General features: G+C 43.9%; 1 protein-coding gene across 1 annotated transcript in view; it reads right to left on the reverse strand.

Annotated features, from left to right (window-relative positions):
• Positions 1–2,782, reverse strand: part of ramp3 (receptor activity modifying protein 3) — a 54,389-nt gene extending 51,607 nt beyond the window's left edge. The window contains exons 1-2 of the mRNA XM_033050230.1: positions 2,006–2,782; positions 607–636 (exon numbers count right to left, since the gene is read on the reverse strand). Coding sequence (XP_032906121.1) covers positions 607–636; positions 2,006–2,057 — 82 coding nt within the window. The 5' untranslated portion in view covers positions 2,058–2,782. The remainder of the gene's footprint in view (positions 1–606; positions 637–2,005) is intronic.
• Between the last annotated feature and the right edge of the window lie 18,521 nt (positions 2,783–21,303).

A 21,303-nucleotide genomic window follows, 5' to 3' on the forward strand; every position in this document is an offset into this window, starting at 1 on the left:
TATTCATATTGTACCCATCAGGATAATTACTAGTAAATGCAGTTCATTTTATATTACATTTCCATCTGAAATCTTATTCTCTACATTTAACTTTGCATTAAAAAAACAACATGAACCTCTTGACAGAAATTTATATCATTTACAATTACATTGTGCCCATCAGGATAAGTACTAATAACCTGTTCATTTCGCTATGTTATATTCCCATCTGAAATCTTACACTCTACGTTTAACTTTGCATAGAAAACAACCTGAATCTCTAGATAGACACAAAAGTGCAGTACAGGAGTTTACACTCATTCGTAACTGGCGGAATCCCAGGTGCAAATTGCAACATCTGACATTTTAGTTATTAACCAGTTACTGAATATGATGAATTTTGGAACCAGTAACTAAATTCACGCCTTTATGTTGCAGACGTCAGTCGTGTGAACACTATTACAAATAGTAATGTTTTATACAGGAGTAGTTCTGATACACGTAACACTAACTTACAAATATCCAGGAATGAATCAAATAAGACAAAACAGAACATTTGCAAAGCTAGAAGGCACAAACATGCATTACGCGTTATAGGTCAATGACAATCCGGTGGTTTCCTCTTACCTGCAAAGCCAGGTGTCACCAAACTATTACCTACAAAACATACAAAAAGCATTAGAAGATGACATTAGAAGATGATGTTTACTAGAGTACTTAGTTTGTAAAACAAAACAAAAACGGAACACGACCGATTCGATTCTTTTTGCCGATGTAAACGCAATTATACTGTTGGTATGTTCTCTCGGAGAGGCATCTCTGTGATCCTTGTTCATTGCTGTGCGGGTCTGTTCGCGAACCAGGACGATAGACACAAAATGCTGGAGTAACTCAGCGGGTCAGGCAGCATCTCTGGATAGAAGGAATGGATGACGTTTCGGGTCGAGACCCTTCTTCAGACTCTGAAGCTGTCTGTCCCGTTGTAATTCCAGCCTTTTGTGTCCATCTTCGGTGTAAACCAACATCTGCAGTTCCTTCCTACGCGTTACCGGACGACACCGATACAAACCTGGGACATTTTCAGCGCGGGGCGAAGGATTGTCTACATTTGAAGACAACAAAACCAAGGCGGAGAAGCCACAAAATAATTGATCGAAGGGTTTATTTTTAATGTGGACAGAGGAAGAATAAATGAATTATTTTGTCTCTCAAAGGAAGTGTGTACATTGGAGCCACAAGGAACTGCAGATGTTGAAATCTTGAGCAAAACACAAAGAGCTGCAGGAACTCAGCGAGTCACTCAGGCAGCATCACTCAGAGTCCGAAGAAGGGTCCCGACCCTTAGCTGTCTGTCCATTCTCTCCACAGATGCTGCCTGGCCCTATGAGTTCCTATAGCACTCTGCATTGTGTATATTGGAAGAAGGACGAATGAAACTAATTTACTGAAGTGAGAGACAAGAGCAAATAGAAATCCCGGAATGGCCAAAATTTAAGTTTACAAATATAAAGATAAGCCCCACAAAATGTTGGCTCGCTCTCTGTTTGTTTGTTTCCCTGAGACAATAAACTGCAATCACATTCAGATGCTGGAATCTTGAGTAAAACATAAAGTACTGGAAGAAATCAGCGGTTCTGGCAACATCTCTGGAGGACGTGGGCTGTGTAAAAGACATGGATATGGAAACGTCGCCTATCCGCGTCCTCCAGAGATGCTGTCTGAACCGTTGAATTACTTTAGCGCGTTGTGTTGTGTACATTGGAAGAACGACTAATGAAACTCAAGTGAGAGGTAAGAGAAAACGAAAAACAGAATGGCCAAATTGAATGTTTACAAATACAAAGGTAAGACAGCTCACTACATGTTGGGCCTCTCCCCGCTGTGTTGTCCCGGGACGACAGAGGTACTGCCGTCGGCCGGACGCAGCCCTGGGAGAGGGAGGCAAGGGTTAGATGTCGCCGGTTCCCGGGCGGCTGCCCACCTCAGTGCTGCTGTTCGAGAGGGCAAAACAAAGTCTCCGCCTTACCCCAAACCGCGAAAGCCAGGAACTGCACAAGAAGCAGGGCATCCTTGTCCATCACGATGAGCCGGCTGCATTGAGCAGGGGGGCAGGTCTGGGTCCCTCTCTCCCTCTCTCTCGCTCGCTCTCGCTCCGTCCACCTCCCACACAGTCCAAGATGCTCCGGCAACTTTGCCTCCGAGTCCCAACACTCGAGTCTTCGCTCGCTGCCAGTGATCTGCGCAGCGAGATCCCCCCCAACACTCGGGCTCAAGGCTGGCAGTTTTTAATCGAATGTAAATCCAAATCACACCGCCGTGTTTGCTTTTTGTTTTATTCGCGCTCGCTGTCAGCCCTCGATGCCTGAGCTTCCTTTTTCCCCCCTCTTGCGATTCTCGCTTCTCCAATCGATCTGCTGGCGCAAGATCACATGGCCATTGTCAAAATAAAGCCACCGCTCCCCCCCCCCCCCCCCCCAGTCCCAGTTCACCAGCGGGACAGGGGCTCGGATCTCACCTCGGGCATTGCTGCCTCAACAGTTTTCATCAGCTCAACCCCCACTCCAAGTTCCCAAGCATTAGGACAATGGAAATTGTTTCCACAGTAATTGTTCACATATTGCTAAAGCAACAGGGAGGGGGAGAAGCGGGTGAGATGGACTCACCAGTTACATTTATCTCACTTCTCGCTGCAACCCCGGGGTCCCTACAGCCCAGAGGAGCACCAAGAGCAGAGCAGCAATGATGTTCTTGGCTTTGAGTCGGATGGCTGCTTCATTGCCGCGCCACTGGGTTCCGAAGAGGAAGAGTTGTTGATATCTTTATTAATCACATATAGCTCTCTGCTTTCTCCTTTGTTTTTATGCCAAGGCCTGGTAAGTAAAACGGGCCAATCTTGCAACACATTTATGGAACTTCCATGCGATAATAAGGTACCGCCATTGTCATTCTTTCTAAATATCGGGCGCTACACAAATGGGCATGATTTTGGATTGGGAAACGGAAGATACAAGGTTAGCGATCCTCATCTCGGTGCAATATTAACACTGAGTTTTCTCCAAGCCTGTTGCACGGTTAAAACAAATATATGACCTGTTGATGGATTATCAGAACTTCTGGACCACATTTATCTCCAACATTAAATGGACATTGGTGACACAAGAGACTATAGATTCTGGGATGTTAAGAAATGCGCAACATGCTGGGGGAACTCACTGGGTCAGGTAGCATCTGGGGAGGAATGGACAGGCGATGCTTCGAGTCGGGACTCTTCAGATTGAGTAAATAACCATTAACGTTAAATTCTATCATCAGTCTGCATAGTCCCAGTTTTGACAATGTAGCTCTGTAGATCCTGCCAAACACGGAAATCCGAGTCAGAATTGACGAAACCCCATCTACGTCCTTGTGCATGTAGTGTGGTTTTATCCCGCATGTATATGTCCCTAAGAATGTCATTACAAATATAATAGTCTGCATTTAATAACTAAACAAATGAAAATAAAATACTACAAGTGCACAGGTAGTTAATATCAGGTATTTCCACTACTTCGTCGATTTACCAATACTGTCAGGTACGTTTCATGCGTTGGAATCAACTAACTATATGCATGGAACAAATCCATGATGCATACCAATCTGAAGAAGGGTCCCGATCCGAAACGTCCTGTCGATTCGCTACCCAGATGATGCCTGCCAGGTTGAGTTCCTCCAGCACTTTGCTCAAGATTCCAGCATCCGCAGGCTCTTGTCTCTCAGTTCCAAATTATATGCTTTTTTTTACATTTAAAAAACTTGGAAGTATATGTAGAAGTTTTGAGTTTAGGATAGTCCCAACTCAATTCTATGAAGATTTACGACACCATTTCGGCAGTTAAAACGTAAAACTTGATAATCTGTGGTTGCCAGGTACAATTAAATCAATGGGCAAAGTGCTCCACTCGGAGAGAAGAAATCCCGTAGGTTGGGAATCAAGCACATTGTTGGGATAAAGTACAGGAAGCATAATTGAGCTTTTAATTACTAAAGTGTCTGGAAAGGATCAGAGGAGTTGGGGTTAAAGTAGTAATAGTACATGAAATAGAAACACGTTACACAGTATTCTCTAGCATTAATGTCCCCCCCCCCCCTCCCCATTCTCCCGCCAAATTGGTCCATTTTTTAAGGTAAGTCATCTGCTCAAGAAATTCTATAGAATAAGTAATTGCACATTGTTTCCATTGTTTGAGGGGCTTAAATCGGTGACTGTCCTGAATAAAGTTAATTATTAACGAATTATTAATATTTTCCCCTTAGAACATAATCTATATATTACTAAAACTCTCATATTGTTTGTTTGTGAGTCTGTCTGTCTGTCTGTCTGTCTGTCTGTCTGTCTGTCTGTCTGTCTGTCTGTCTGTCTGTCTGTCTGTCTGTCTGTCTGTCTGTCTGTCTGTCTGTGAGTCATGCCCTGAATTATGCCAAACAGTACACAATAGTGCTACAATTTTTGGACTATCTTACTCACAATTGTCTTGTGCTATGTTTTTATCAAGTTTTGTTCAGATTGGTGTTATATTTTACAAGTTATTCACATTTTTAACTTTAAAAAATGCAGTTTGAGAAAATGTTCTTCCATCTGCACACTGGCAGTTACAGCTAGGACGTCATAATGGGATCCAGATCCTTGCTGGCCTTCCCCGCAACAATGTTGCAATCACAGAACACTGAGTCCTGTCAGCAAGTTTTAAAAGTTTAAAAATAGGGAGGCTGAAGGGGGGGGGGGGGGGCTGGAGTGCTGGGGGAGGCAGGGGAAGTGCAATTGGATTATTTTTTAAAGTTCTGGCAGCAAGTGCAATTGGGAGGCTGAAGAGTGCTGGGGCATAAGGGGAAATGAGCCGCTCCAGCTCAGTTGGGGGCTAGGGGTGAGTGGTGGAATATTGCATTGGAGGAATGGGTTGCGTTGGAGGCATGGGTGAGTGGTGGAATATTGCGTTGGGGGACAGGTTGCATTGGGGGACCAGGCCTCCTGTGTGATAGGGACCCAACGGGTCCAACAACTCTCATCTTGTTGAGTGGATGTCTGCGTCTGAGTGAGTGAGAGTGTGTGAGTGAGTGAGATCCTGAAATTATGCCAAAATGGTCTCAATAGTGCTACAATATTTCCACCACCTTACTCACAGTTGTCCTGTGGTGTGTTTTCAACAAACTTCGTTCAGATTGATGTTATATTTTACAAGTTATTCACATTTTTAACTTTACAAAATCCAGTTTGAGATCCACTGGCAGTTACAGCTATGACATCACAATGGGATCCAACTCCTTGCTGACCCTCCCTGCAACAATGTTGCAATCACAGAACACTGATTCGTGCCAGTTAAAAACAGAGAGGCTGAAGAGGAGGGGGATTGCTGGGGGATAATGGAAAATGAGCCGCCCCTGCGCAGTTGGGGCTATGGGTGAGAGGTGGAATATTGTGTTTGGGGAACAGGTTGCGTTGGGGGAATGGGTGATTGATGGAATGGGTTGCATTGGGGGACCAGGTCTCCTGTGTGACAGGGACCCAACGGGTCCCACTTGGTCTAGTGTATCCTAATTGTCCAAACAATCCTTCGACTTCAAGTTTTGTGATTAATTTCTCATCTATATAACCCTAAAACTCTGATCTTGTACGTGTGTATATGTGTGTGTCCTTACAACTTCGCGAAAAAACTACACTATAACGATAACATTTTTACATATTCCAGTTCACATTTTTCCCGTCGAGGCCGGGAGCACCTTATCTGAACATTTCATGCTTTATTTCTCGACATTACTGAAAATGTTTAAAAATATCAAGACTTTGAATTTTAAATGACCAGCTTTCACTGATGACGTCACAATGGGTCTGCTCGGTGCCGTCTCACACACAGAATCTTCCACGTGCTTCGAGTGACGTCACCCCCCAACCCCCCCCCCCCCCCCGCACCCGGTTTATTCACCCCCGCCTGGGTTATTCAAAAGACGCCGCTGGTGGAAGGAAGGACGAGCCCAGAGATGAAGTCGGGACTATTGGACTTTTTTTCCAGGCTTACGTTTCAAAGAAAATGAGTGAGACCAAGCAGCGAAGCAATGTTTCTGAGCTATGATGGCACCACCGGAAAAGACACCGCCGATGGAACAAAGATGAAGTCGGGGCCTGCCAGGAGATGAAGTCGGGACCTGGACTGTGGCAGCCGAATTGACCGAGAAGAATCAGAAACCCCAGCTCAAAAAGGCAGCAAACAACCCCCCTCCCTCTCTACCCCCTCCCCCTCTGTCTCTACCCCTCCCTCTCTGCCCCTCCCCCTCCCTCTCTCACCCCCTCCCTCTCTACCCCCTCCCCCTCCCTCTCTAGCTCCTCCCTCTCTACCCCCCTCCCTCTCTACCCCCCTCTCTACCCCCCCCCCCTCTCTGCCCCCTCCCTCTCTTCCTCCCTTCCCTCTCTGCCCCCCCCCCCTCCCTTTATCGGCAGTGGTGAATATTGGGACCTATGGGTGAGTGGTGGAGTATTGCATTTGGGAACCAGCCCCCCCCCCCCCCTATGATGCCATGCATCCCCCCCACCCCTCAATCTATACCCCCCTCCCTCTCCCTCTATACCCCCCTCCCCCTCCCTCTCTACCCCCTCACCCTCTCCCTCTCTAGCTTTGCCTGCGTGTGAGTGGATAGGGCGGGGGATGGGGGAAAAGGAGCGAATTAATAATATTAATATAATATCAAGAAGGGGGGTTAGTGTGTGTGTGGGGGGTGGTTAGTGTGCGGGGATGACGCTGCAGGCTACCCCCCACCCCTCCCCCCGCAACTGTGTGTTGAGGGGACAGGATCCAACGGGTCCCCCTAGGTTTAGTAACTTTTATTATGAAGACATTTTTTGGATACTGAGAAACAAATGTTTCTGTCCTTAATTGCCTCGAGAAAGGGATAGTGATCTGTCTCTCACACTGTTGCAGTCCAAATGAAATCAGGAGATGATGATAATGCACTGCAGATCAGAAAACAACAGCAGAGAGAGAAAGTGTGAGAGAGGGAGAGAGAGAGGGTGGGAGAGAGAGACAATTAATAGGTAGATAGGAACTACCTATTATGTGAGGAATATTATGACATCATGAGAATAGATTGGGTAGATGCATGGAGTCTCTTGCCCAGAGTTGGTGAATCAAGGACTAGAGGATACAGGTTTAAGGTGAAGGGGAACAGAGTTAATAGGAATCTGTGGGGTAATCTTTTCACATAAATGGTGGTGGGTATATGGAACAAGCTGCCAGAGAAGGTAGTTGAGGTTGGGACTATCCCAATGTTTAAGACACAGTTAGACAGGTACATGGATAGGACAGGTTTTCCCAACAAATCCAAACCCTCCAACCTCTGTTTCTGGCAGATTTGGGGAGGAACTTGAAACTGATATATTTTTGGGATGCAGGTCTTTAAGCAAAAGAGGCTGCATGTCTCGCTTAACAAGATTTCCATTTTCATCTACTTTTAAAAGGGTTTCCTGGTTTCAGGACACCAGCAGGTGAAAGGAGAAAAGAAGGATAAATAACACTGAAGAGGAGCAAAGGAATTTAATCGAAGTTCAGCAAGCCATTTTATAAACCAGCCCTTGCCCTCAATCCTTTCAAAATAATCTTGCCAGACACCACAGAATTGCCAATCCCTCGTCTCTCTCAATGATCATGAGGCTCACAATTGTTCTCATGACCCTTTGTAATCCCCCTCCGTGATCTCTTCCCCATTCTCTTCACTCCAACCTCACAATCCCTTTACTCATTACATGGGACTACCATTCCCCTCATGATTCCTGGGATGTCAGGACTTTCATATGAAGAAAGACTGGATAGACTCGGCTTGTACACGCTAGAATTTAGAAGATTGAGGAGGGGTCTTATAGAAACTTACAAAATTCTTAAGGGGTTGGACAGGCTACATGCAGGAAGATTGTTCCCGATGTTGGGGAAGTCCAGAACTAGGGGTCACAGTTTAAGGATTAGAGGGAAGTCGTTTAGGACCGAGATGAGAAAAAAAAATTTCACACAGGGAGTGGTGAATCTGTGGAATTCTCTGCCACAGAAGGTAGTTGAGGCCAGTTCATTGGCTATATTTAAGAGGGAGTTAGACGTGGCCCTTGTGGCTAAATGGATCAGGGGATATGGTGAGAAGGCAGGGATGGGATACTGTTGGATGATCAGCCATGATCATATTGAATGGCGGTGCAGGCTTGAATTTTTTTTTTTTGTTTTTTTTTTTTTAACCGGAGGAGATGTAATGGAATTTCGTTGCACAGTATTGTGCAATGACAATAAACGTATTCATTCATTCATTCATTCGAAGGGCCGAATGGCCTACTCCTGCACCTATTTTCTATGTTTCTATGTTTCTATGATCCCTGGTCCATCACATGTCCTTTGCTCCTCGTTGCAAACTCTGCCCTCCCCCATGGTTTTATCACACCCACATCAGGTGGTCTCCCTGATAAGAATCTTTTCACTTCTCTATGATCTAACTGTTCATCACAACATCCACTAAAATATATTTGCTACCCCACAATCTCCCACCTCCCTATAAACCAACCCTAATATCTCTGCTTCCCACTATGCCACATTTGGCCCAGAAGATCATAACAAAGGTTATGGGGCAGCACGGTGGCACAGCAGTAGACTTTCTGCCTTACAGCGCTTGCAGCGCTGGAGACCCGGATTCGATCCTGACTATGGGTGCTGTCTGTATGGAGTTTGTACGTTCTCCCCGTGACCTGTGTGGGTTTTCTCCAGGTGTTCATGTTTCTTCCCATACTTCCCAAGATCTTCGGTTTCTTCCCACGCTCCAAAGACGTTCAGGTGTGCAGGTAAATTGGCTTAGTATAAATGTAAATTGTCCTGTGTGTGTGTAGGATAGTGTTAATGTGCGAGGATCGCTGGTCGGCGTGGACTCGGTGGGCCGAAGGGCCTGTTTCTGCACTGTATCTCTAAACTAAAACTAAAAAGGTATAGAATTAGGCCTTTTGGCCCATTGAATCTGGTCTGCCAGTCGATCATGGCTGATCTATTTTTTCCTCTCCAGCCCATTGTCCTGACTTCTCTCTGTCACCTTTGATGCCCTTACTAGTCAAGAGCTTATTTCTCTCCACTTTAAAAATGCTCAATGACTTGGCCTCCACCACTATCTGTGGCAATGAATTCCACAGATTCACCACCTTTTGGCTAAATAAATTCCTCCTCATCTCCATCCATTTTCAACCATTCCAAGACCACATCATTTCATGAAATGAATTGCTCCCCAGAAGGATGTTCAGGATTGAAATAACGAATGTCTAAAATCCTATTGAATTCAGGGAAATGCATTCTATTTCGTCTGACAATGACATCTTCTAAGAAGTTCTGAACTCACAACTGCGTAAATATCACAGCCTATATTTCACATTGATGACATTTAAAAGTCATTCATTTTTTCCATTTTTGCTACCTGTTCCATGTTTCCAGCATTTTAATTGTAGAAATCTGATAAATATTCATAATTTGCAAGAATCTCTCATCCAAACATGATGAAAGTAGTGAATCTTCAAGAAACATAAGCTTATCAGATGAATTAATTAAATACATTTTGAAAATTAATGATTTATCATTATACTTTATCATTGCTGGTGTCCTAAAACACTGCATAGAACAGATGCATTTGTATTTGTTACCTAATTGACTAAAAGCTTAGTGACAACTAATGGTCAGAGATACTTTGGCAGCTGTTGACAGAAATGACTGCCCATGCCAGCGTCCACCTGTTCAACCTTTTTATCCTTCCTTTGCTTGTATTTCTGCATGAATTATTATTCAATTTTCCATATTCAATTACTTTTCACAGGTTACTGTTACTGACATATCTCATACACTCAAATGAAAGAAATTTACTTGGTAAATGCAGCTGGATTAAGTCAGAGAAATAGTTGATGCTTGTTAACATGAATAAGATCAATGTATCATTTGCTGTTGCTTTGGCAATAAAAGATCTGAATTACTTTAAATATTTCTAGATGGATTAAAGCACACAGCAGAAGAATTTTCATTCTCATTATTAATATAATAATGAACATCTGCATGTTAATCGATACAAATAAAACAAGATGTGCAGATAATGTTGTAATGCAAGATAATGAGTTATACTAGTTAGTCAATCAAGAGGATGTAAGTTTATTTTTTTATTCTTGCTGTTTTCAATGTATTTATCATGTGTATGTTCATTGCTGTTGACTATTTTTAAACACAGTATTAGCAAACTGAATTTGCTCAAGATAACCACTGCAATTAAATAACCCAGGAAGGAATTTATGTATACTTTTAGCACTTAGCTCTAAAAATAGCACAAAAAGAAAGTACTTCCATATGTTCACAAACCTGGAAACCAGAGAAATTGAAGTTTCTTTTAAAAATAATAATCTCAATAATCATAACCAATTGGTTCTTATTATTTACCTTTTGTGTATTAATTTGTTTCCCTATTTCAGCTCCAGAAACCAAAGATGCTATCAAATGGAAATAAAATACCAGACTGTGAGTTAATGTTTTGGTATCTTTGTTTCTGTAGCAATTAATTTTTCATTTTCAGAATAGAGGAAATACTAACAAGAATAGCATTTATTGCCTATCTCTAATTTCCTTTGAGATTATGATAATGTAACAGGTTCTTAATTTCTGCACTCTTTCGGGTGAAGATAGTCCAAGAGTGAGAATGGGAAGGAGTTCCAGGCTTTAGATCCAGAGATGATAAAGTGTGACTTGAGGTTGCAGTGTTCCCATGTGCTTGCTGCCCCAGACTTCTTGGTGGAAGAGGTCACAAGTTTACATGCCACTGAAGAGTAGCCCAGGCAAGTCATTGCATTAGATTTTGTAGGTGTTTCGCATTACAGCCACTGTGCACCAGCAGAAGGAATTAATATTAAGGGTAGTTAAAGATATGACAATCAAACAAGCTCTTTTGTCCTGGATGTTGCTGTGTTTTCTGAGTATTGTGGGAGTCTCACTCACCCGGGCAAGTGGAGAGTATCCTTTCACACTCCTGACTTGTGCCACATACATAGAGGAAATACTTTGGCCAGTCAGGAGGTGAATCATTGCCCACAAGCTACTGTACCTAGCCCCTGAAACGTCCTTGTAGCCACAGTGTTTGTGTAGGAGGCCCAAGTGAGCATCTGAACAATCATGATTCTCAGAATATTAACGACAGCAATACTTTTGAATATCAAGAACTGGTGAATTGTACAAACCCTTCTAGCGATAGTAAAATAAAGACACAGTGTGTTGGAGTAACTCAACAGGTCAGGCAGCACCTCCAGAGAACATGGACAGGTGACGTTTCGGGTCAGGACCCTTCCTTCTGCACTTTAGTCTGATTGATCAATTCAGGTAACATTCATGCCACAAAATCCAAGTATGTAAGTGGGCAAGTTTGTGGATGATATGAACATAGGTGGAGAAGTAAGTAGTGTAGAGGAAGCAGGGAGTCTGTAGAAGGACTTGGACAGGTTGGGAGAGTGGGCACAGAAGTGGCTAATGAAATATAGTGCAGCAAAGTGTGCAGTCATGCACTTTGGTAGTAAGAATAAAGACGTAGACTATTTTCTAAATAGGGAGAGGATTCAAGGATCGGAAGTGCAAAGGGACGTGAGTACTAGAGCAGGGTTCCCAAAAGGTTAATTTGCAGGTTGAATCAGTAGTAAGGAAGGCAAATGCAATGTTGGAGGAGGAGGAGCCATCCTGGGGAACGGCTGCTAACCAGCAGCTGTCCGTTCAATTCACTTTTTTTATTAGTTTTTAGTGAATTTTGTCCTGTTTGTTGGGGAATTTGACTTTTTTATGTGGGGGGGGAAGGGGGAAACTATTTTCTAGGTCCCTACCTGGTCAGTGAGGCAGCTTTTCCCCCGGGCTGCACCGTCGACCCGTCCTTGCGGCCTACCAGCGGGAGTGGAGCAGCGTTTTCCTGGCGGGGACCGCCCAGCACCTTCAGCTTCGGTGGCGGCACAGCGCTGGAGCGCTATCGCGGAGCGGAGCGGGCGATGCCTTGCCTGGGTCGCTGCGCTGGGTCGCCGCGCTGGAGCTCCGATATGCTGAGACCACCGTGATCAACACCGTCAAGCTGCGGGACTGTGGAGCGGCCAGCCACGGGCGGCGGCGCCGACTTTAACATTGGGAGCCTCGGAGCACCAACCGACGCGGCCCTGTCGGCTTCTAAATGCCATCCCAGCCGCTGTGAGGACTCTCCCGACGCCGGAGCAACACCAACCCGGCGAGAACAGCCAGGAACATCGGGCCTCCGTAGAGGGAACTGTGGAGGCCTCAATAGGCCTGACTATGGGAGAACTGGGGATGGGGACTGGACATTGTGCCTTCCCCCACAGTGGTAACCATTGTGGGGGGATGTTTTTTTGTGTGTAAATGATTATTTTACTCTGTGTCCAAGATGGCTGCCGGAAGGAAGAGTGGACGCTGGCGCGCTTTAGCTGCCGCTGCTCTCTCTTCATATTGTGTTTTTGATTTCTGTCTTTGGATTGAATTCTGTCTTTAATTTGTGTACTGGTGATGTCTTTACTATTTATTTCATTCCGCTTACATGTTTTTGCTCTATTTGCTAAATTTTGTAAGGTGTCCTTGAGACTCTTGAAAGGCGCCCATAAATAAAATGTATTACTATTAATGTTAGCATTCATTTTGAAAGGACTAGAATATAGAATATAGAAAGGGCACTAGTCAGACCATATTTGGAGTATTGTGAGCAGTTCTAGGCCCAATATCTGAGGATGAATGTGCTGGCGTTGGAGAGGGTACAGAGGAGTTTTACGAGAATGAAACAGGGTCTGATTGGGTTAACGTGTAATGAGCATTGGATGACTCTGGGCCTGTAATCACTGGAGATTAGAAGGATGAGAGGCAGTCCCATTGAAACGTACCGAATAGTACAAGGCTTGGATAGAGTGGAATATGAAGAGGATATTTCCACTCGTGGGAGAGTCTTGGACCAGAGTGCACAGCCTCAGCATTAAAGGACTCACCTTTAAAAAGGAGATGAGCAGGAATTTCTTCAGTCAGAAGGTGGTGAATCTGTGGAATTAATTGCCGCAGATCACTGTGGAAGCCTAGTCATTGGGTATTTTAAAAAAGGAGATTAACAGGTTCTTGAATAATAGAGGTGTCAAATACAAGGTGAATGCAGAAGAGTAGGTTGAGAGGGAAATATAGATCAGAAATAGCCTCATCTGTGTTAAATTACGTACTTGAGAAATGGCTCTCTTGTCAAAATTTGTGCAAAATATTCTAAAGGATACTGTAAAATGTTCAGTCTGGAAAGATGAATGCTGGGTTAAGAGCACTTGCAAAATAATCAGCAAACTCATATAATTCTGGGAGTTTTGTAGTCTCTGAAAACAAAGGAAATTACAAGAACAGAAACAACCTAGGGGCACATATACAGTAAAAAACACGTTTCTGAGAAAAAGCCATTCGACAAGAAAAAGGCAGCTTTGATTTACATACCAGATTGTTAGCATCCAGACCACCTCAGAAGATTCCACTTTCTGATGTTGATCTAGAACAGACATAGAGGGATCTACAGTACATAAATCCAATATTTATCTATGGACTGACCATGCTCGGTAATTCCATGAATGTGTTTTTAAAAGTACTGTATGCACAAATGGGGCTGGAGTTTGCCTGACTACAAGTCAGGACTTAATGTTAGAGTGCCATCTAGTGATACTTTGTGAATGGTTTTAAAGAACTGTGGAACCTAATTTTCTGATCTCAATGAAAACATGACTTTGCACTCACAGGTATGTACACACGTGTCTGTAGCTTAATACACGAGAGGTGCTGAGTTTCTTCTGTAAGCCCCACCTCTTGATTTCACTGGTATATGAAAAACTCATCCAGATACTATCACAAGGTGTGTGGGCTGAGGGAACAACATTTAATAAGGAAGCAACTTTTAAAATGTGCAGCTCATTGCAAAGGAAGTTGTGGTGGGCAGAGGTAAGTAATCATAACCACTTCTATATTGGAAATATGCAAGCAGCTTAGTTACTTTTGATGCTGATGATTTAAAGGTACAATTGCTGGTTATTAACAGGTCTAGATGGATTGAATATTATGTCCAATTTATGTTTAATGTACAGCATTTATATTTTACAATGACCTACAGTTACTTACAGCAATGTGGTAAAGTAAATTAGTAACAACAAATGGTCAGATGTAATTTAATGTGGGAAATGAAGACACAGGACATTGCAGATTCTGGAACCTGGAGCAACCAGCAATCTGCAGCATCCTGGCCACACACTCATCTCCTTGCTACCTTCAGGTAGAAGGTACAGGAGCCTGAAGACTGCAACAACCAGGTTCAGGAATAGCTACTTCCCCACAGCCATCAGGCTATTAAACCTGGCTCGAACAAAACTTTGATTATTAATAACCAATTATCTGTTATTTGCACTTTATCATTTTATTTATTCATGTGTGTATATATTTATATTACGGTATATGGACACATTGATCTGTTTTGTAGTAAATGCCTACTATGTTCTGTGTGCTGAAGCAAAGCAAGAATTTCATTGTCCTATCAGGGACATATGACAATAAACTCACTTGAACTTGAACTTGAACAAACTTGAACAAACAATCTGCAGGAGGCTCTCGGCGAGTCAGGCAGCAACTGTGGAGGGAAATGAATACTTGACATATTGGGTCGGGACCCTTTATCTGGACTTAAAGGGTAGAGTGGAGATAACCGGTATAAAGAAGTGATAGGAGGGTGGGGCAAGAGCTGGCAAGCAATAGGTGGATGCAGGTGAGAGAGATTGTTTAGTAGACTGAATTGATTGAAAGATACAGCAAGGAAATAAGGCTTTCGGCCCACGGAATCGACACCAGCCATTGATCACCGGTTAGTTCTATGTTATTCCACTTTTGCATCCATTCCCCACAAACCAGGGGCTATTTACAGAGGCCAATTAACCTACAAACCAGCATGTCTTTGGGATCTGGGAGAAAACCCAAGTTGTCCATGGAAAACATGCAAAGTCCACATACAGAGCACCTGAGGTCAGGATCCAACCCTGGTCTCTGGTGCTATAAAGCAACATCTCTACCAGATGCGCCATCTGCCACCCTATGGAATCAGGTGGGGGAGGGAACGTTGGGAATAGCAACGGAGACTGAGAGGTGATAGGTGGAGCCAACAAAAGGCTGCAGATGATGGAACGGAAAGTGAAACACGGAACCAAATGAGGGAATGAGAGTGTGTGTGTGTTTGGGGGGGGGGGGGGGGATTGCACATAGTGGGAGGAGTGTGTGGGTGATGCACAGATGGAGTGGGTGCTCCATAAGCATCTGGAGCACCCAGTTGAAGCCATTTTAATTCCTTTTCCCATTCCCATAAGGCCTATCTGTTCTCAACTACCTCCACTGCCAGGTTGAGGCCGGATACAAACTTGGGAAACAGCACCTCATATTACACCTGGGAAAACTGCATCCCGACAGCATGAATGTTGAAAGGCTGTTACAAAGGAACAGGTTCAAGGATCTGATTAGTAGAACTGAAAAAGACTCACTCGTCTGTTTAATTGCAAATCAGTTTTATTGGCAAGGGAAATCAAAAACAATACTTGTCTCGGGGTCTAGTTTTACAGCAGCACACATCTCTCTCTCTCTCTGCCTCCATCCGCGGCATTGATCACGACAGCTCGTCGGTGAACCCCTCTCGTACTGAAGAGATCAGATTTATTGGCAAAAGAGAGAACAAAAAGAATACTTGTCTTGGTATGCACGGGATCAGTTTTACAGCAGCACACGTCCCTCGCTCTCTCTGCCTCCATCCGCAGCGCTGATCGCGACTCAGCCCGTCGGTGAACCCCTCTCATACATAAACTTGAACTAACTTCTCGCTTGCTTGTTCCTGCCTTCATACAGGTAAGAAATCAGGTGTTGAAATAAGTCCTGGCCAATAGCGCTGCTCCCAAATTCAAACTATAACAAATGGCAGGGGACTGCATCCCAGCAAGAGTTGAATGGGGGGGGAGATAACTACGAGAGGATATTATTGGGGATCATCCAGAGATGCCATATAGAACATAGAACTGTACAGTACAGGTATAGGTCCTTTGGCCCATTATGTCTTTGCTGAGCATGATACCAAGTTAAACTAATCTCCTCTGCCTGCATTAAATACCTACAGTATATTGTATCTGCTTCCACCACTATTCTGGCAGCATGCTCCAGGAACCTATCAAGCTCTATGTGAGAATATTGCCCACCATATCTCCTTTAAACGTACCCACTCTGACCTTAAATCTGTGCCCTCTAGTAACTCACATTTCCACCCTGGGAAAAAGGGTCTATCCTATATGCGCCTCTCATATTTAATAGACCTATCAGGTCTCCCCTCAAACTCTGTTGCTTCTTGAAAACAATCTATGTTTTTCCAACCTCTTCCTGTAACTAATATCCTCTAATCTAGGCAACATTCTGTAAACCATTTGTCACCTCCTCCAAAGCCTCCACATCCTTCCTGTAATGAGGTGGCCCGAACAGCACTCATTCTTCTAAATTCTAAACAACATAGACCCAACCCACCTAATCTTACTTCCAAGTCTCAGACAACACTCAAAAACATACCTTATATAAAAGGTATATAAACATACATTTGTTGAGATACCAAACGTTGTGAATAAACGGTTTCTTTATTCAGGCATTATAGGTTAGATATATATGCACGTTTAGTCCTCTAACATAAAAGTCATTGTTGCTGCTGCGAGGCTGTTGCCTCGTGGGCTCGAGCTGGGCTCTTGCTGATGTGGCAAGACACTCACGCGAAGAGAGAAGAGGAAGAGCAAGGGAAGGTTGACCCGGGATTTGTTATATACTAGGGCACATCCCTTTACCCCGTGACAACTCCTACCCGCCATTGCCCAGTCAAGTGAACCTATCCCCGACTGCCGAGGGTTCGCATAGCAAGTGGCCTAACCACTGGGTGCCGCCACAGGACCCCCCCCCCCCCCAGAACCGGAGGCAGGAAAACGAACAGGTCAACAAAATGCGGCAGCCTGAACTCGTAAACACATAGGCAGACCGTGAGGGCAGATGTCGAAAAGGGATAGAGCGTGCTCACCTTCTACCGGAAGTTGCGCAAGCATGGTCGAGGATGACTCCTGCTGTGGGTCAGGGTCACCCTGGCCATGAGTCGGGACGGTGGGGCCTGCGGGTGCATCCCGGCCGTATGCCGAGGGGTGCAAGGAGTCCAACGCAAAAGCCACAGGATAGACGAGGAACAGACAATAGACAATAGGTGCAGGTGTAGGCCATTTGGCCCTTCGAGCCAGCACCGCCATTCAATGTGATTATGGCTGATCATCCTCAATCAGTACCCCGTTCCTGCCTTCTCCCCATATCCCCTGACTCTGCTATTTTTAAGAGCCCTATCTAACTCTCTCTTGAAAGCATCCAGAGAACCTGCTTCCACCGCCCTCTGAGGCAGAGAATTCCACAGACTCACTACTCTCTATGAGAAAAAGTGTTTCCTCCTCTCCAATTGGCTTACTCCTTATTCTTGAACTGTGGCCCCTGGTTCTGGACTCCCCAAACATCGGGAACATGTTTCCTGCCTCTAGCGTGTCCAAAATCTTAACAATCTTATATGTTTTAATGAGATCCCTCTCATCCTTCTAAACTCCAGAGTGTACAAGCCCAGCTGCTCCATTATCTCAGCATATGACAGTCCAGCCATCCCGGGAATTAACCTTGTAAACCTATGCTGCACTCCCTCAATAGCAAGAATGTCCTTCCTCAAATTAGGAATAGAAGACCCCCACACATCTTCATTATGGACTGTTCACTCTGCTGCCCTCGGGCAAAAGGAATCAGAACGGCCAGGTTTTGCAACAGCTTCTTCCCCAGAGCCATCAGACTCTTGAATTCCATATAATGTGCCGCCACTATTATCTATGTTATCTTTTTATCTATTTTATCTTTTTATCTATTTTATCCTTTTGTTATTTTATGTTGCACGGTGAGCCAGATGCAACGAAATTTCGTTCAGACTTGCATTTATTGTGAACTTTTTGAATGACAATAAAGTCTTTCATTGATTGATTGATTGCACCTTGCTTGAAGTGGTATGAAACGGCACTTGAATTCGGTGGCCTTGCGCCCTGCTTGAAGTGGTAAGAAACTGCACTTGAATTTGGTGGCCTTGCACCCTGCTTGAAATGGTAGGAAACTGCATTTGAATTTGGTGGCCTTACACCCTGCTTGAAGTGGAATTTCAAGGAATAGCCATGAGTCAACTGCCAGCCCACCAGCCGTGAGTGAGCTGCCAGCACATCAGGCTTGAATGACTGCCACCCCAAGAATCCATTTGGCCCACAATGTCCACACTAACCCTCTGGAAACCAGTCCCTTCATCCCACAACACCCATGCTAGCGCTCCAGAAAGCCACCCCCCCCCCCCCCCCCCACTGGCCACGAGTATTGGAATTGGTGGAGAGGTGGAATATTATATATATACACACACACACACATATAAATATATAAATATATATATATAAATGTATATACAGTGGCTTGCAAAAGTATTCATACCCCTTGAACTTTTCCACATTTTGTCACGTTACAACCACAAACGTAAATGTATTTTATTGGGATTTTATGTGATAGACCAACACAAAGTGGTGCATAATTGTGAAGTGGAAGGAAAATGATACATGGTTTTCAAATTTTTTACAAATAAAGAACTGAAAAGTGTGGCGTGCAAAAGTATTCAGCCCCCTTTACTCTGATACCCCTAAATACAATCCAGTGCAACCAATTGCCTTCAGAAGTCACCTAATTAGTAAATGGAGTCCACTTGTGTGTAATCTAATCTCAGTATAAATACAGCTGTTCTGTGAAGGCCTCAGAGGTTTGTTAGAGAACATTAGTGAACAAACAACATCATGAAGCCCAAGGAACACACTAGACAGGTCAGGGATAAAGTTGTGGAGAAGGTTAAAGCAGGGTTAGGTTATAAAAAAATATCCCAAGCATTGAACATCTCACGGAGCACTGTTCAATCCATCATCCGAAAATGGAAAGAGTATGGCACAACTGCAAACCTACCAAGACATGGCCGTCCACCTAAACTGAGAGGCCGGGCAAGGAGAGCATTGATCAGAGAAGCAGCCAAGAGGCCCATGGTAACTCTGGAGGAGCTGCAGAGATCCACAGCTCAGGTGGGAGAATCTGTCCACAGGACAACTATTAGTCGTGCACTCCACAAATCGGGCCTTTATGGAAGAGCGGCAAGAAGAAAGCCATTGTTGAAAAAAAGCCATAAGAAGTCCCGTTTGCAGTTTGCCACAAGCCATGTGGGGGACACAGCAAACAGGTGGAGGAAGGTGCTCTGGTCAGATGAGACCAAAATTGAAGTTTTTGGCCTAAATGCAAAACGCTATGTTTGACGGAAAACTAACACTGCACATCACCCTGAACACACCATCCCCACTGTGAAACATGGTGGTGGCAGCATCATGCTGTGGGGATGCTTTTCTTCAGCAGGGACAGGGAAGCTGGATGGAGCGAAATACAGGGCAATCTTGGAAGAAAACCTGTTAGAGTCTGCAAAAGACTTGAGACTGGGGCGGAGGTTCACCTTCCAGCAGGACAACGACCCTAAACATACAGCTAGAGCTACAATGGAATGGTTTAGATCAAAGCATATTCATGTGTTAGAATGGCCCAGTCAAAGTCCAGACCTAAATCCAATTGAGAATCTCTGGCAAGACTTGAAAATTGCTGTTCACAGAAGCTCTCCATCCAATCTGACTGAGCTTGAGCTATTTTGCAAAGAAGAATGGGCAAAAATTTCAGTCTCTAGATGTGCAAAGCTGGTAGAGACATACCCCCAAAAGACTTGCAGCTGTAATTGCAGCAAAAGGTGGTTCTACAAAGTATTGACTCAGGGGGGCTGAATACTTTTGCACGCCACACTTTTCAGTTTTTTATTTGTAAATAAATTTGAAAACCATGTATCATTTTCCTTCCACTTCACAATTATGCGCCACTTTGTGTTGGTCTATCACATAAAATCCCAATAAATTACATTTACGTTTGTGGTTGTAACGTGACAAAATGTGGAAAAGTTCAAGGGGTATGAATACTTTTGCAAGCCACTGTATATATGTATGTGTGTGTGTGTGTGTGTGTGTGTATGTGTGTGTGTGTGTATGTATGTATGTATGTATATATATAATGCATGTTATAATATATATATATAATGCATGTTATATATGTGTGACATATATGTACATAAATATATAACACACATATATATATATTCTCTTGTTTCTTTCTTGGGATCTCTAATTATTTGTTGAGCAACCTTTTTCTTTCTTTCTTTCTTTAATTCATTCAACCTCTCTCTCTCCCTCTCTCTCCCTCTATGAAATCCTAATATTGTGAATAAAATATCAATGAATACAAAGGCTGGTGGGACAGGATCAAGGGTTTGGTTTCGTCCAGGGGTCGGCAACCTTTTTTGCAAAGGGGCCAGGACCCTCCAGGACTAGCTGCAGCTCCCAGGTCACTTGTGAGCCCCGGGTCTAGCTGCAATGCCCAGGTCACCTGCGAGCCCCTGTAGCTGCAGTTCCGCTGTCCGGTCCCGGCGGACTCTCGCAGCCACCCGAGCTACTGAGTGAGTTGCTGGCATGATCCCCCGAACCCTCCTTCTCAACACTCCTGCCCTCCCCACAACTTTACCTCTGGTGGCCCAGCCGTGCTGACCCAGGCCAGATTCTCCATGCGTTGTGGAAGGAACATAGGCACATTGTGCCTTTTTATTGTGATTTATGGATTATGCACCAACCCACTCAATTTTAAATAATTCAACATCGAAATTCATAAACAAGGATAACACTTTTTATTTCTGTCATTTATGGTAAGATTTACATCGTTGACATTGTTTTGTGTGCGAGATATACAGGGATGCAGTGTTTCGAATATCAGCTAACCAATGACGGCAGTTATTTGACAAGTATTCCGTAGTTCGGTGTTGGAGATCTTGTCGATGAGTATTCTGGACCCACTGTCGATATTCTGAAATTACAGAAAATATCATATAGGATTAACTTATAAGAACAATCTTATTATAAGATTAACATAATAATATCATATAGGATTAACTTATAAGAACAAATTTAATTATAACTGCATACTGGCAGATTGGACGACATATCACTTAAATGCAAAAATTGTTTTCAGGGGTGGGGAGAGACATGTATATTGAAGATGCATTTTTCTTCTAATATGTCAATTTATCTTA

The sequence above is a fragment of the Amblyraja radiata genome, chromosome 2, assembly GCF_010909765.2.
Source record: "Amblyraja radiata isolate CabotCenter1 chromosome 2, sAmbRad1.1.pri, whole genome shotgun sequence".
NCBI lineage: Eukaryota > Metazoa > Chordata > Chondrichthyes > Rajiformes > Rajidae > Amblyraja > Amblyraja radiata.